The 17,077-nt window shown below is 39.2% G+C and overlaps 3 protein-coding genes across 3 annotated transcripts; all 3 read right to left on the reverse strand.

Moving 5' to 3' along the window:
* Positions 1 to 10,934: 10,934 nt before the first annotated feature.
* Positions 10,935 to 11,378, reverse strand: LOC139189423 (uncharacterized). Its single transcript, XM_070808373.1, has one exon. The coding sequence runs from the start codon at positions 11,376 to 11,378 to the stop codon at positions 10,935 to 10,937; it is 444 nt and encodes a 147-aa protein (XP_070664474.1).
* Positions 11,379 to 11,615: 237 nt separating this feature from the next.
* LOC139189424 (uncharacterized) lies at positions 11,616 to 12,224 on the reverse strand. The gene has a single exon (XM_070808374.1). It carries the CDS (start codon positions 12,222 to 12,224, stop codon positions 11,616 to 11,618), a length of 609 nt encoding a protein of 202 aa, XP_070664475.1.
* A 1,770-nt stretch (positions 12,225 to 13,994) lies between these two features.
* Positions 13,995 to 15,417, reverse strand: LOC103447746 (zinc finger protein ZAT12). The gene has a single exon (XM_008386941.4). It carries the CDS (start codon positions 14,682 to 14,684, stop codon positions 14,169 to 14,171), a length of 516 nt encoding a protein of 171 aa, XP_008385163.2. The 5' UTR covers positions 14,685 to 15,417; the 3' UTR covers positions 13,995 to 14,168.
* Between the last annotated feature and the right edge of the window lie 1,660 nt (positions 15,418 to 17,077).

Below are 17,077 nucleotides of genomic sequence, written 5' to 3' on the forward strand. Positions count from 1 at the left end.
ATTACCTGAAGTACACCATGATTCTAAAGTCATAAATCCGATCGAATTTTGATTGGAGAATACTTTTCTCGTCCTTCCATGTTTCTAACTCGCCCCTGAAGCAGCAATGTAGAAAGCGGAAGTTTACCAAATTCTCGAATCTGATTACTACCACAAACGTGAGAGAAAGGTATAGACCCAATTCGGTTGGAGTCTAGTGAATAGCTAGACCCAGTTCGGGCAAAGCCTACCTAATGGTGATGCACTGCTTTGGTAGGGATCCACCGAATGACATATTCTCTCATAATCCAATTTCTAGTTTGTTTTTATAACATATGGTAGAATCAGGGCTTGCCAAGGTGTGGCATCATGCCCGAAGCATGATCTTTGGTACCTAAGACCTAAAACTTCAAGAATAAGGGATAGTATTCCCAAACCTCAACCCTACAAAATTTACTTCCGTCTTGATGGAATAGATCATTGGTTATGCATTTGTTCATACCCCTACCAATGTTGTTGAGGAGTACCATTCTAGTAGTCAATATCTGAGACTAATTTTGCTCCACCAAACACCGTTGGAAGAGCAGAATTTTGACATGGATGGCCTTGTTGGCCGAAGCCCCTTAGTAAACCATTTACTTTGTGAACATTTTTCCATGTTCTTGGATTCACGTTTGGTGTATGTTTTACTTAGGGACAATCTTATTGATATTGTCCTCGAATATGAGTTAATTGAATCATGTTTCTTAATACATGTGACCGATTCAATTAAACACGTGATTAGGTAGGAATGTGGGAAAGTTAGTTCTCTGGATGAATGTGTACTACGCACACTAACTTTACACTTAAATCACATATCTAACAGCGACTTCAGGTCTATCCAACCTGATTAAGAGCATCGGCACGCTTCTCGTTGTATGAATAGTATTGAATCACCATTTAAGATCTTAAATTCTCCATCAGGTTGAGTTTTTAAGGATATTCGAGATGACAATGATCATAAATGAACCACTAAAGAAAACATAGTGAAATATATTTGCACCACCTCTAAAAATGAGCCTGAAGCTTTAATTTAGGGCCAATACGTTGTCTCCCAACTGGGAATGCACCACATGTGGCTGGCCTGAAGCCCGGTGATTGAGCAGTTTACTTGCTTTGGCACGACCATTTGGGACATTTAGGTCGAACAATGATGCTACAACGCATCTTCTTACCCGAAGCAAGGATCTCGTGCCTACAAGCACACTTTGCCAAGACTACTCATTAGGGAAATTGATTTTCTATATCATTTCTCGCAAATATACAAAATCACTCTTTTTACAGTGGATTCAAGGGAATATATGTGGACTAATCTAACCAAAATGTGGACCATATAAATACTTATGGTTTTGGTTGATGAATCGACAAACTGGTCCCATGTTTGTCCACACACATTGTTGCTAAACCTCTTGGCCGATTAAGGGTTCACCACCTTACTTATCCCTTAAGGTCCGGAAGACTGGATAATACCAGAGAGTGCATATCAACGGTTTTCAATAAAGTATTATATATATTTTGGGTTTATAATCGAATATTGAATTCCCATGTTCACCCCAAATAGCCTCGCCTAGTAATCATAAAGCGCAATTTAAATGATCACCCGGATTTTGATAAATGTACCAAGTTTTTGGTTTCTGCTTAGGGCTATGCAATCTTGTACGCAGTTATGTTGGTCCGCATTGAGGCCCATTGCCACCCAACCTATATGACGTTACAATTGGTTACTAGGTATGAACCTGACGATTTTCGTGTTTACGCATTTAGGTAAGCATTCCATGTGCTAAGTTGCGCCACCGCAGCGTACCATCATGGGTCTTTAAAAAAGGATTTGTATCTTTTGTCGATCATGATTCTCCTTCACATTAGCTCTCTTCGAGCCCTTGCATGCGATATCTTTACCGCTCATTTGCGGGTTGTCACTTTAATGAGACAGTTTTCCCGCCATTAGGGGGAGATAAGAATGTCAGCGTTCTTGGAGAATGGGGCGAATTTGCATGGACGTTGCCCACTATGTCTCATCTCGATCCTCATACCGCACAAGTGTGATAAGCAAGTGCGATGAATTCTAGCTTTCAGAATGTTACTCCAGAAGCATTCTTCTGATCTAGTTAAAGTGACAAGATGCCTGCAAGGATAAACGTACTTAACAGACGTCGAGTCAACATCCCTGGAGGGGGTGCCACCCTGTTGGATGGTTTGGAAGTCCCTTGGACGGTCCGGTATACCGGTGGATAACCAATCAATCTATCTTGGCCTGGAGCACGATAGATCATTCGGTTCATAGGATTCATTTCCCTAGAAGAGGAAGATATGGCACAACAATGAATCTAAACTTGATCGTTGTCTCAAATCATTTCCATCTCATGATATTAATCCGGATTACTCCCGAGACTTGAAGTTCTTGGTCTAGTATACTAGTTTGGATGAGCAAAGGGATTTGAAATGAGATTACCATCGATGATGTTTTCACTTATATGATAGCTACCGACATAAATGAAAAACGACGATATCGAACTGTGTTCCATTGATTAAGTGACAACTTAGAACTGATTGGATAACTAAAGTTACAATCCAGGTCAAATTCCTTACCAATGTGTGTTTTGGACCTGTCGTTCCTACACTGCCCAAGGTAACCCTATTGTGTTACAAATGGGAAAGGAAGCGTTATGAAATGAATGAAATAGTGTGATATGATGCACGCCTTACGGCACAAGGTTTCTCTCAAAACATCATGTGATTGATAGCAACATTATGAAATGTGGTTAGTATTTTCTCCATGGGGATATAAATATGAAGATTTACATGTAAGTTCTCGAAGAATTACATGGGCCGGTTCAAATAGTTCCAAAACCACGGAATACCCTCTTAACTTGCTTGAGGTGTTCACTTACAATCCGACGGATGTGGTATACCCGTCTAAGTGATTATTTGATCAGTCAGGGATATGAATTATGCCCTTGTGTGTTAAACTATGAAGCCTTATTCCAAATTGCTAATGTTACAGTCTATGTCGTTAACATGAATCTTACTAAGACTTCGGAAGAGCTTGAGAAAACTGCCTTGCACCTGAAGATGGAATTTGAGATGAAGGATCTCGGGAAAACTCGTTTATGTCTTGACCCGAAATTGAAGCATTGTTTTGACGGTATTTTTATCTACCAGTCGAACTACACCCCGAATGTGTTACCTTTGAGTATACATATGATCGTCCATACATTATATGCAAATGAGACCCTTGAAGAGGTTATGGAATACAAAATTCCATATCTAAGTTCAACTTTGCGTTTCGTCATACTTAGCTCATTGTATTTAGACAGGACATCTCTTTCGCAGTTGATCTTGGTAAAGATGCAGCATCGCGCCTACACGCAACCACTGAATTGGTATTAAAGACGTACCCTGAAGGTACTACGAGGGCAAATCCTAATGCATCTCGAGAGGATCCAACCCCCTGATCCTCAGAATGATGTTTGCCTTGTTTGTTATGCTGATGCATGTTACTTATCAAACCAGCACAAGGCAAAATCCCCAAATGGTTATGTTTTTACCATTAGGGATATTGTAATATCTTGGAGGTCCACGATATGACCTTAGTTGCGAAATCTTCGAAACGTTCCAAGACTCACCTCACTTCACTGCGCCACAAGTGAGACATGGTTAGAAGTTCTTGTTGAGCATATTCGAGGTAGGGCTGGGCAAACGGGTACAAGAACCGCGGGTCGGGGCAGGTAATGACGGTTCAGGACGGGTACGGGCCGGTTTCTACTTTTAAAAAAGAAAAACGGGACGGGCCGGGGCGGGCCTTTGTGATTTTCGGTTCGGGCTGGTTCCTGGAGTATAGGAACCGCGGGTACCCGGACCGGCCCGTTTGTAATTAAAATGAATGGACCAGATTGATGAATAATCTACCATATCTAATATGAACCGTTGTTTTAGTTTTGCCTTAAGTTCTCTAGTCTATCTCTCTATCACTCTATCTCTCTCATCCCGATTCCCTGACTCTCACTCTCGTCTCGGCCCTATTATGAACACCGCAATCTTATCTCGTCTCGGCGACCCGGAAGCGCAAGTGTTCTTCGCTGGAAGTATTTGTTTCTATTCATTTTCTTTTCCGATTATCCAAACAGAAGCTAAGAAGAAGAATCAGTCAGACGAAATCTCACTGACCGGAGCGCCCAATCCAATGGCGATTTCCGTGACGGCGTCCACGATTCCTTGTCTCAGCTCTGACCATAGGGCTCGCATAGTTGCGGCGGCGGCATCATCCTTTTCTTCTTGTTCAAAGCTATCCTCCTTGACTTCTCTACGATTTCCATCACACCTTCGACACGTTCGGATCGGAACACGGGACTCACGGCCTCGGATTCTTCCTCCGGTAATCAATTTTCCAATTTTGTAGTTTCGCGGTTTGTTTGTTTCCCGAGAAAATCAAGGAAAATATTTAAAATTTCTGGAGCTCGCAAGTTAAATTCCTTTTCTGAAATTTCTCTAGTGGATTAAATTGCAAATTTTAATTTAGGGAGCAAAGCATACAACTGGAAATCTTATTGTTATCATATTTATGGCAAGAAACCAATTGCTTTGTATTTCTTTGCCCTTTCCGTTTCCTCTAAGTTGTGAGAAAACCACATGGGTTGGTTTTTCGGGTTTTCGAAATTAAAGTCTTTTCGGGAGAGAAATATAATTCATAGTGAAGTGCAGGTAAAGTAAACTGTTAGTGAGATACCCATATGGTGAATTTGTGCAAAATCTGCACAAATGCAGTGTCACTGTGATTGTGCAGTTGCAAATTGCAATCTGAGCAGTTTGCAATCTGTGCAGTTAAAAAAAAAAAAAAAAAAAAGGGTACCCGTGGACCCGGCCCGAATCGGCCCGTTTCAACCGGGCCGGGTAATGTGCGGTTCCTATACTAGAAAATCCAATCCCCGCCCCGTCCCGACCCATTTCGTTTAAGCTCCAGTTCCTACAAACTTAGGTTCGGCCCGGCCCGCCCCGGCCCGTGCCCAGCCCTAATTCGAGGTACTTGCTATTTTTCATCCATCGTTGAGTCCCGACGACGATCCATGAAGATTATGCCGCATGTATCCATTTGACCAAGACATGATACATCAACAAAGTCAACGCCAAGACATATTGCGTCTACATCAGCAAAGCATTAGGAGATTGAAATCATGCAAGCCGATCCCAAACAACCTGCCGACCTCTACACGACATCACTGCAGAAGTCAACCTTCCAGAAGCTTGTCTGAGGAATTGGTATGCCTAACTATTCATATGCAATGATTGTAGTTTCTCATTTAGAAGTTATGTCAAACTTAGGGGAGTATCCAGATGTATACTCACTTGATCTTAATGTACTTTTTTTTCCCTATGATTATGAGCAATATTCCCACTGGGTTTTTGCTACCTAACTAGGTTTTAACGAGGCACTCATCTTGGGCTGATCATACCTTTGTGAGCTCTTCTACTTGCGTCCAAAAGACGTATAGTTTTGACTTAATGCAACTTCTCACTTTTCTCCTTAGTTTATGGGTTTTCTCCCACCTTGGGTTTTACCATAGCAAGATTTTGTGAGTTTTACTTTTTATGCATTCTTCAGTTGATCTGAGACTCGCATTCGCTCATTGTGCCGACGACTTCATCAACTATACTTGTTTCATCACTGAAGACCTAATGCGCCATTTACTTGAGTATTTACACACCCAAGGGGGAGTGTTGCAGTCCTATTAGATTAGGAATGTGATTATGTAAATCCTAGTATATTTTGGAATATCTCTTATATTCCTATTAGGAGTTGATTACATATTAAATGTTGTAATCATAAAGGGAAAAGTTTTTACCTATCCTACTACTATGAATAAAGGCACAATGGGGTGGAATAAAACACACCCACAATTACACATCTCTCATCTTCTCTCTCTATGCCGCACTCTCTCCCTTTCTCTATGGCCTCCATAATTGTTTAGTAAATTATGCCTACAACAAGTATTTGTTATTATTTTTTGTGAAAATAGAGTATTTATTTTCGCATTAAATCTATGATAATGTAATTTATCAAATACAGTAAAAAATTCCCTTTAATTGAAAAAAAATATCAATCTTTATAAAGAATTTTAAATAGGGAACTTTAACGAAAAGCTCCCGATACTGTTCACTTTAACAAAAAACCACATTTTTACACTAAAAAGTCAATCCTGGTACTATTCACTTTGCCCTTTATTTTGTCCTTATCATTAAAACTCATAGTTTTCAAGCCTTTTTCATTAGTTTTCCTTTTTAAATATGGTCAAAATTTTAGTTTATTTTTTTTTATCGAACAAAATTTCAGTTAAATAGACTTGAATATACCTTCAGTTTATTTGAATAACTAATTGTTAATTAAAAGCTCTGATCACCAATTGATAATATGGTCTACCAAAAGGTTTTCTGCCTATCATGAAGAAAATTAAAACTATAAGAAGGGGAAAATTTTAAGGATATCAAGAAAACGTATCATGTGATAAATTCATTTCTACATGTAATAATAAACGTGGTCATTTAAAGTCGATGTGTCTTTAGTGATATTTCTCTTCATTTGTTAGTGAAAGGTTTTAGATTCGATTATCGTCAATGACAAATTTTAAACCATATTATTGCTAACCCATTGTGAGACTTAATCTACTCTCCCACTCAATTAATGTAAATAATATCGTTTGTTAAAAACAAAAAGTCGATATGTCTCACTCAAAATATATCAATAAAAATTAGGGAAGTGTTATTGACACTCCAAAAATCTCATTCTACACTCTTCACAAGTGTATTTTTTTTCCAAATATAGAAAGTTGGAGTGTAGAATAAGATTTTTAGAGTGCCAATAACAATTCCCAAAAATTAAACCTATGTTCATAATTTTAACAAAATAATAATGTCTCATATTCGGAGTGCACGTCATGGCACCTAGCTTCATATTCTTCTGAGTTCTGAACGTGGAAAGTCTGTCCAGCATAATTTTGTTTACTTTTTCTAATCCAGTTAGTCCTCATCAGCGTATAGCATATAAGTGGTATAAAAATCTACATCACAGCGCGTGGACAGAGAAAGCTGAGTCGAGTCGAGTCGAGGTGAGGTTCGAATGTGAACTGCGAAAGCAACTAAATTCTTAAAGAACAAGCGAGTCAACAGAAGAAACGAAGCTACTCGCTGAAGAAGGCACAAAAATAACAGATGTCGACGGAGGAAACGTGCAAGCCAAGTAGCCATGAGTAGTGAGTTAGCCCTAGCTAGTGGGTTACTAGAAATCTACGCGGTCCATGTCCATCAACATCCACAGTAGTTGTGCTTGCGATGCTCCTTCAAAAAGTGAGTTCCTAAAGTATAAGGACTTTCTAGATACATAGTGTGTGTCATTACATATAGAGAGTGTATAGGGACAACATTGAGTGAAAAAATGGGGCTCACAATCTTGATTGAAGTTTTTAATGCTTTTAATTAATTAAAATATGGTTAACATAAACAAAAAATGTGTACCTTAAGTGGAAAATGAGGCTCATAATCATGATTGAAGATTGGGTTGTGCTATCCACACACTGCATTTTACTTCTCACACATCCCCTTGATAATTTATGTTTGTTGATCTTCTTCAATTCATCCGATCCAACGGCTGAAAATAAAAAAGGTGTGTGAAAGTAAAATGGGGTGTATGGATATCACACTCCTTGAAGATTTTACTGTTTTTAATGATTTTAATTAATTAAAAAATGTTAACATAAACAAAAAGTGTGCAGCTGATCAAATTATTACATAAAATTATAAAAACTTCAAAGTTAGGGATTCTATTATAAGGACTCTACCACTGAAGGCAATATTCCTTTAGGGACACAAAGATTCCCTTTAAGTCCTTAAATGAGTACTCAAAAGTGGTGGTGGAAGTTCCTAAATGGAGATGCTAAGTTTTCAAATATTTTAAGCCTTAGATCTAAATTAATATAATCTTGTGGCTATTATGCATTTGGTACTCACGGATCCTGAAAAATGAGGACATTAGGAGAGCAAGACTCGCAAAGAAAAATGGAGGAGAAAATTCCCAAATCAGTTGGAGAAATTAAAGGAAAATACGAAACTTATACAATTAATTGAAAGGATAATATTTAATAAGCTAATCTTACAATTAAGGAAGAGTATCTAATTAATTTATTAGTTATTTACGGGTAAATTAAGAATGAAAGTAACAATAAGATGACGTGGAATCATAATTATTGGACCTGTTTTAATAGAGTGGACTATTCCTAATAAGGCTCACATAAAATGAACTTATATCTAGTTTACTCTTTTGTGACTAAAATGTCACAGGTTCGAGTCATGAAATAACCTATTTTCAGAACAAAAATAAACTTGCGTATGATAAACGTTCCTCTGCAAACTCTCACAAAATGGAGAGTTTGTTGGTTTAGTGTTGCCTTTTTTCACTTGCAAAATACAATTGATTGCAATGAACGGATAAACTTGGGCACTTGTATACAACGTTAGGTCTTGAGCGAGTTTGTGCATGTTATCTTTTCTTGTGTTTTTCTTTTTAAAAGAACGAACATGTATCAATATTGTATTGGTCCATGTCAAAGCGGGGAGCAAGCTCATTTCCTTAAGAGCAAGTCTACGGGAATGAACTGTGCCCAGCATCTAGTCTAAATATCAAGCTGAGGGTCAGCGAATTCACTCTAGCCCGTCGGGCTGCTTGGAACCCAGCCCAAGCCAGGCAACAGACCAGCCTATTTTTGACAGACCCAAGAGCCGGCTTATTTGGCTAGCGCGTGGACTAGACTCGCACTTGGCAGCAAGTATGGGACAAGGGCAGACGCTGTCAGCCCATTTGTGCTGTAGCGACTTGGCTTGCACAGAGCCGTTGGATTTCAACCGGTAACAAAATTTTAAATTTTACTTTTAAACTGGACCGTCCGATCACATATCAACGGTCCACGTTCCCTCTAAAAGGGGCCCAACGGTCAGATTTATGACCGTTGGCCACGTGGCAGATCCTTAGCTCTTAGATTTGAATATTTTTCAAATCCAACGGTCCAGATTAATTAACTACATTAAAATTAATTAAAAATTATAAAAAAATACAGAAATTTTCTTTTATAAAAAATACAGTAAAATTTTAAAAAAGTTAGTTTTTTTCTATAAATACCTAACCCTCATCTTCCACCTTACACCACATTTCAATATTTTCTACTTTTTCTATACTATCAACATTTCAATAATTTCTACACTTTAAGAGAAAAAAATGTCTTCGTGGAAGCTCATTGAAGATGTTACGTTGTGTGAATGTTGGGTTCACACTACTTATGACCCGATTACGGGTAATGAGATGGATAAGCGAGAAATGTGGAGTAAAATTACGAAGGCGTTTTGCGATGTACATGGAAATGACGCCAGAACTAGTCAAGGTCTTCAAGGTCGTTGGAAAAAAACTCAACGCATCCTTTACTTGTTGGAAAAACGCCATCTCTCATGCTTTCGGTAACCTGCGTAGTGGGACAAGTTTAGCGGATTAGGTGACAATATTTTTATTTATTTATATGCATTCCACCCACATCAATATTTTAATTTATTTAATTTCGTATGTAATTTTTATGTTATTTCTTAAGTAATTTTTATATGCATTCCACCCGCATCAAAATTTTAATTTATTTAATTTCTTATGTAATTTTATTTAATTTCTTATGTCATTTTTATGTAATTTATATGCATTCCACCCGCATCAATATTTTAATTTATTTATTTGTGTTACACCCGCATTTTTTAACACTATCTTATCCCACATTTTTATAGACACTACAAGCTCAAGCATTCTACAATTCAAAGAACCAGAACAAATCATTCAACAAATGGGAATGTTGGGAAATTGTCAAAGATTGCCCTAAATACAAAATTGTGGCAACCGGTCCAGAAGTTGTCATGCACGGCATGGGTCTACATAGTTCGGCAGAACCAGACACGGCCGAACAAGAACTCGACACATTTCAAGACACGGAAGGGACGCCTGAACAAGTGCCTGATACCCAACCGACTCGTCAGTCCCTCAGGCCTCAAGGTAAAAAGGCATCAAAGAAAAAAGGTAGTTCTTCCAAAAATGACTACACTAAATATATGGAGGAACTTGCTTGCCAAGGTGAACTGAACATGGCACGGGAAAAGGCTAGAGATAAGGAAAAAGTTGTTGCTATGGCAGCAATAATAGCAGCTACTGAGGCCCGTGATGCGGCAGCTGATAGACAAAGAGAAATAGTTAATCGAGAGAACGAGCTGGTTAGACAAGCACTTCATCGAGAAAATGGAATGCTTAGAGAAGAAAGGATGGCTCAAGCAGATCGTGACACTATGAGCAAGTCTCTACTAGGACTGTCTCCGAATTCAAAATATTTTTGGACATCGGAAAAAAGAGATGTCGTGCGAAGGAGGCGTGCAAGAGATGCGGAAACAAGTCAAGGCGGTTCTAGCTACACAAATCATAGCAACCAAGATCCTAGCACCACATATCCTAGCTCCAGAGACTTTGTATAATTTTTATGTAATTTCTTTTTTTTTTTAGAATTTTATTTAATTTCTTATGTTTTTTCTTTTTCTTTTTTTGAACTTTATTTAATTTCTTATGTAATTTTTATGTTATTTCTTATTTCTTTTTAACTTTATTTAATTTCTTATGTTATTTCTTATTTATTTTTAAAACTTTATTTATTTTTATTTTATTTATTATGCAATTTTAATGTAATTATTTATTTATTTTTGTACTTTATTTAAACACATGAAATAAGATTACATAAACTCACCAAATAAGATTACATAAACTAACCAAATAAACTTAAAAACAAAACACACTACATAGAATTACATAAACTTAAAAAAAAAAAACAATTTATTCTTCAACCACAAGCCTCATTTTAATTATCTTCGCCTTCATGCAATCCCCACTGGTGCTCAATCAAGTCATTCTGGCGGGTTACGTGCCAGTATGGCTCTTGCACATCAGTGTACCGCTGAACGATGAATTCATTGTAACGTCCATCGCGTTCCAACGGCTCGTGTTGCACAGGATCTTCGGTCCGGTCATGAGTACAGTAAATACATGTTCTTGAGTTGTTCATCGGATCCGGCTCATATTCATCGACGGCATCATAATCATACTCATCTTCAACAATCATGTTATGGAGAATAATACACGTCATCATGATGGATCGAAGAGCCTCGACATCAAACATTCTAGTTGTAGCCTTGACAATCGCCCAACGAGCGTGTAGGATACGAAAACAATGCTCGACATCCTTCCTACACCCTTCTTGACATTTTGCGAAGTGTTTTTCCTTTTCAGTCTGTGGATGTGGCATTGTTTTGACAAACATTGACCACCTTGGGTAAATGCCACCTGCAAAGTAGTATGATCCCTCGTATTGGGTACCATTAACCTAATATGTGCATCTCGGCAATTTTCCTTGCAGCAGTTCGTCGAACACTAGGGATTGGGCAAGGACATTTAGGTCATTCTGAGCTCCTGGAACACCAAAAAAAGCATGCCCAATCCATGTATCAAATGAAGTCACCGCTTCCAAAATGATGTTTTTGGCTCATTTTATGTCGCCATAAGCTCCTTGCCACGCATTTGGACAGTTTTTCCAAGTCCAATGCATGCAGTCGATGCTTCCAATCATGCCAGGGAAGCCTCGCATCTCACCCTTCCTCAGAAGCCTTCGCATGTCCCTTGGCGTGAGTGTCCGGAGGTACTCATTGGTGTATAAGGCTTCAATTGCAGAGCAAAACCAAATTAGGGACTCCAGAACAGTTGTTCTTCCCATCCTCGCGATCTCATCCACTTGATCTGTAGATGCTCCATATGCAAGTATTCGCAAGGCAACCGTAATTTTTTGCTCGGGAATAAGACCTAGAACATGAAAAGCATCATCTTTTTGCATAAAGTATGGATCATGGTTGCAAATAGCACTCATGATTTTGTCAAACAAATTTCGTTGCATTCTAAAACGACGTCTAAAAACATGATTAGGGAATATGCTGTTGGGAATAAAATAATCTTCTAAGAGATCTTTACCTCGTCTTTCCCTTTTTCTATCGAGGTTTGCAGCACGTCTGGGTTTGGCTATCTGACTAACGGCTTCTATGACACGGCGGGAATGTGAGGCCCTCTGCCTTTTATGGTGATCATCCTCATCCTCCTCCATGAAGAAAGCCTCATCTCCACCCCCACCTTCCTCGAGATTGGCCAATTCTGCCTGTTGTGCCAACAACCTTTTCTGTTGCTCCTGCAACTGTTTATAAACTCTCCTTGAAGAAGACATTGTAATAAGAACTCAAGATTTGAAAACGATAAACAAGGATTTTGAGCTAAAAATAAGGATTGAGCTGGGTGTGAGGATGGATGTAGGGATGTAGGGTTTATATGGACAAAAAAAGAAAGGATGAGGTTCTGGACAATGCCACGTGGCACTACATGATTGGTTGAAAATCCTATCGAAATCTTGGCTAAATTATTGTAAACTGGAAGTGACACGTGGCACGTCGGGATTGGTCGAAAATCTTATCGGAAATCTATCCACAAAATAGTACGTTCGGATATTGACACGTGGCATGACGTGATTAGTTGAAAATCTTATCGAAATCTTGGCTAAATTATTGTAAAACGGAAGTGACACGTGGCACGTCGGGATTGGTTGAAAATCTTAGAGGAAATCTATTCACAAAATAGTACGTTCGGATAATGACACGTGGCATAACGAGATTGGTTAAAAATCCTATCCGAAATTAAAACTATTTTATTTTTTTTATTCTTTTAGAAAAAATTTAAAAATATTTTAAATGGGCTGGGTGCCAGCACATTTTGTAGGGGTGGAGATCGTTTGTGCCAACGCATTTTTTCACTAGGTGCCATCGCATTTTTTTAGGGGTGGAGATGCATTGGCCTATTACTGTTCATTGTAGTCTATTATTGTTCACTGGAGTGGATAAATGGGCTAGGTGTTGGCACAAAGTCCTTAGGGGTGGACTTGCTCTAAGAGCCGAATGCAAGTATTGTCTGTTTTTTTTTAATATTAATTAGCTCGAACTCTTTTCTAATATTATCATCAAGTATAGAGATTTATTATAAAAATAATTTATAAATCATCTTATAGGGTTCTTGTAAGATCCCACATCGATCAATGGAGAATGGGTGATGTGCCTTATATGTACATGCTCCTCTCCCTATAGTACGAGGCCTTTTGGGAACTCACTGGCTTCGGATTACATTGAAACTCCGAAGTTAAGAGAGTTCGGGCAAGAGCAATCTTAGGATGGGTGACCCACTGGGAAGTTCTTGTTTGAGTTCCCAAAAACAAATTCGTAAGGGAATAGTAAGCCCAAAGTGAACAATATTGTACTACGGCGGAGGCGAGTTTAGGATGTGACAGAATGGTATCAGAGCCATTTTGTCGTTCGGTCACTGGCGAGGACGCCAGGTTCCCCTTAAGTGGGGTGGATTGTATGATCCCATATCGACTAACATAGATGGGGTGATATGCCTTATATGTACATGCTCATCTCCCTATAGTACGAGGCCTTTTGGGAATCATTGGCTTCGGATTCCATCGGAACTCCAAAGTTAAGCAAATTCGGACGAGAGCAATCCTAGGATGGGTACCCCACTAGGAAGTTCTCGTCTGAGTTCTCAGAAACAAATTCACGAGGGAATGGTAAGTCCAAAGCAGACAATGTTGTGCTACGGCGAAGGCTGGGACGTGACAATTCTACTCATGCATCATGAGTTCAAAATTCCTCTTTTAAATTATTATAATATTTCTTAATCGTCTGCCCTGAATAATAATAATTTAAAAAAAATCATCCCAATTAGAAATATACATAAAAAATTAAAAAACAAAGAATGCAAATATAGCATAAGTATTACGAAATATATAATACAAAGTCTCATAAAATTAAGAACAAAATATGTTCCCAAATGATCACGAAAACAAATCCATTACCTCTTCTATGTTTCAATATAAACATCGAATCAGAAAATAAAAGATAAAAATCTGACTATGATCTATAGGAATAAATATACATCAAAACTAAAACTATATGTATGTCAACGCCAATGGAGGAAGAAAAATATAAATTAAACATGTAACAAATTAAGAAATCAACTGCAGCTTCGTCAAATCATATTGGTGATAACCCGGTGGTGCCAAATGTAGATCCAAATTCAAGTCCAGATTCAAGCACGACACCCTTTTGCTGCTATTCGACTTCTTCAAAACCGGCATCGGCGGTGACGCCTGAGTCCGAACAGCCGCAGCTTGCATGACTTCCCTATGTCTCCTCATGTGTCCCCCAAGCGCTTGCCCAATCGCAAACTCAAGCCCGCAAATCGGGCACTCGTGCGTCTTGGGCTTAACCGGCGACCCCGGTGACTGTGCCAAATGTAAAAGGTCGGCAGCCCCACCGGGCATCAGCTTCGGCTTCTTGTGACTCGCTCTATGGCCTCCGAGGGCCTGGAACGAGGGAAACTCCCGATTACACGTCTTGCATACGAAAACTCGGTCTTTGTTCGTGTTCTCGTGTTTGATTGGGGAGGAATCGGGTTCCCTGGACAAAAGCATTAGGCAATTGACCAAGTCTAAGGTCTCGTCTTCCCTGCTTCTCTTCATGGCTGACAGGTTTAAGGTTTCGGGTTTAGGGTTCAGCTCGCAGGAGCAAAGCGAAGAAGTAAGCTGGAAAGGAAAGATTTGGAAGTGGATGAGATTTGTGTGTGTGTTTTCGAAACTTTTAAGGTTCTTCTTGCTGATGCTCGAAGTGGATGGAATGAGAGTTGGGAAGTTAGAGGGGACGTATTTATAGGAGGGAGGTACGTTTTGCAGACTTGTGGCTTACGGAGTAAGCGAAGTGGTGTTCGTCTTGAGGGTTAAGTAACGGAACAGTTTGGATAATTTTGTTAAAGTGTTTTAAATTTGAGTGGTGATTGTGGTTAGCGCCGACAGTGTTAGGTTCCGATGGCGTCACCGCGTTGCTGTACTAAAGGTTCCCGAAGCGGTCGTTTTGGTGGGGCGATCGGTTGGAACTCTGGAATGTTATATTTTTGTTGGTCAAAACTCTGGAATTTGCCGAAAGTTCTAGATCGTTTACTCGGTATCAATGGTCACACGCATCCAAGGCGCGTGCCAAACATAACCTAGTCTTTTTCTTTTACATAATTTCTTTTGGCTTTACAAATAAGTTTTAAATGTAGGTGTGCGGAAAGTTGAGTGGTAAAGTATTTATAAAATTTTAATACTTTATACGGTAGTTTTTCATGAACAATTTATAATAAATTAAGTATTTGTTATTATTTTTTGTGAAAATAGAGTATTTATTTTCGCATTAAATTTATGGTAAATTATACTTTACCACCTTAGATTTGAGATCTATTGCAACCTCATACAACATTTTTAAAACATTTCATTTTCATAAGTACTATTTTATTTCAATAGAATACATCCGTTACATTTTCCATCCATTGATCCATTAAGAGCTGATGTGGCTACCACATTTATGCCACGTGCTACCAAATTAGTGCCCCGTGGCAAAAAAAATAATTGTTAATCCAAACGTAAATCGAACCCATTTTTCGCAACAAACACTTCCCCACCAATTCAGAGAAAAATCCCACCTTTTAGGAGAACAATCGAACAGGACCAAAACCCAGAACATACAATCATCCAAATCTTGAAAACAAAGAAGTAGAAGAATCCAAGAACTCAAAGAACATTTACCTTGAGGGAAAAATTGAGAGCGACGGAAGGGTAGTAGCGAAGGACGCTGCTGCCATTGCCTCTCCAAAGAGACATGATGCCTTCTTCCCTGATCGTCTGGGCGATGCAATCGACCATCCCCTTGTCGTCCGTCCGCTGCCAAGAATGGCCAGGTTGCTCTTCTGGACAAAAACTTAGCCCTCTCAATTGGGGCCATAATTGTGTGCACCACATCGCCCATCACCTCCCCTGCCATCAGATCGCGGTGGAAGTTGGTCAGCCAATCTGGCAGATGTGATTTCGACACTTTCGCTTCTGGGTCATCGTCATCTTTCTTCCTTTGTCTCTATCCCTCTTCTGTGAGAAAACCTAGTAACCACCAACCCACAACCCAACCCCGTGAGCCGCTGGAAATGGGTCATAATCAAAGACCGAGAGAAAAATGAGAGCCGCCGCCCGTCCCGATATTCCATAAGCAATGTCATAACAGTAAAACCCTTATTTTCTTTTTGGCTCGTGACTTTCCCAGCAACCAAACACCAAACCAGCCTTCCTCCTCTTCAAGCAAACACCAACCCCTCTCCTAGCAGTCCTTATCTGTTCCAGATATCTCTTAGCCTCAGCATCAACACCTTTCGACTGCTGCAACCCGGTCCTCTTCATAAACAGGAACTGGTTACCACTCGCCCAGACCCTACTCCGCCTCGCTTGAAAATCTAAAAATTGTCCCTTCTGGCTGCTCCTTGAAGCCACTGATCTCCCACTGAAGCAGGTCAGACAGAAATGCCAACGCGACCGATGGGTTGTTGGGAACTGGGCGGGGAGGCTTCGCATTATGGTCAGCAGAGGGATCGAGATCGGCGGTGGCTGTCATTTTTCTCTCTTGGTCTCTGATTGGGACCCATTTTCAGCGGCTCACGGGGTTGGGTTGTGGGTAAAGGTTGGTGGTTGCTGGGTTTTCTCACAGAAGAGGGAGAGAAACAGAGGAAGAAAGGTAGAGGAAGGAAAAAAAAATTAACTTTTAATTTTTTTAATTTTTCAATATTTAAGTGAGTCCAAATTGACACGTGGCGCTAAGTCATTATTCATATAGGCGCCACGTCATCAGTTAACAAAGATTCTGACGGAAAACTTAACGAATGTATAAAAGTGTTCTAAAATTTTAACTTTAGGTACCAGACTGGGATGAAAAAAACTTAATGTTTGAAATGTTGAAAACCAAGAAACTTCAATGTAGTAAACTGATATTAACCCTATCAATTTTTATAAAGACTTTTAAATATAGTCAAAATTTCAAAAAAAAAAAATTTGTC

This window comes from Malus domestica, chromosome 11, assembly GCF_042453785.1.
Source record: "Malus domestica chromosome 11, GDT2T_hap1".
NCBI lineage: Eukaryota > Viridiplantae > Streptophyta > Magnoliopsida > Rosales > Rosaceae > Malus > Malus domestica.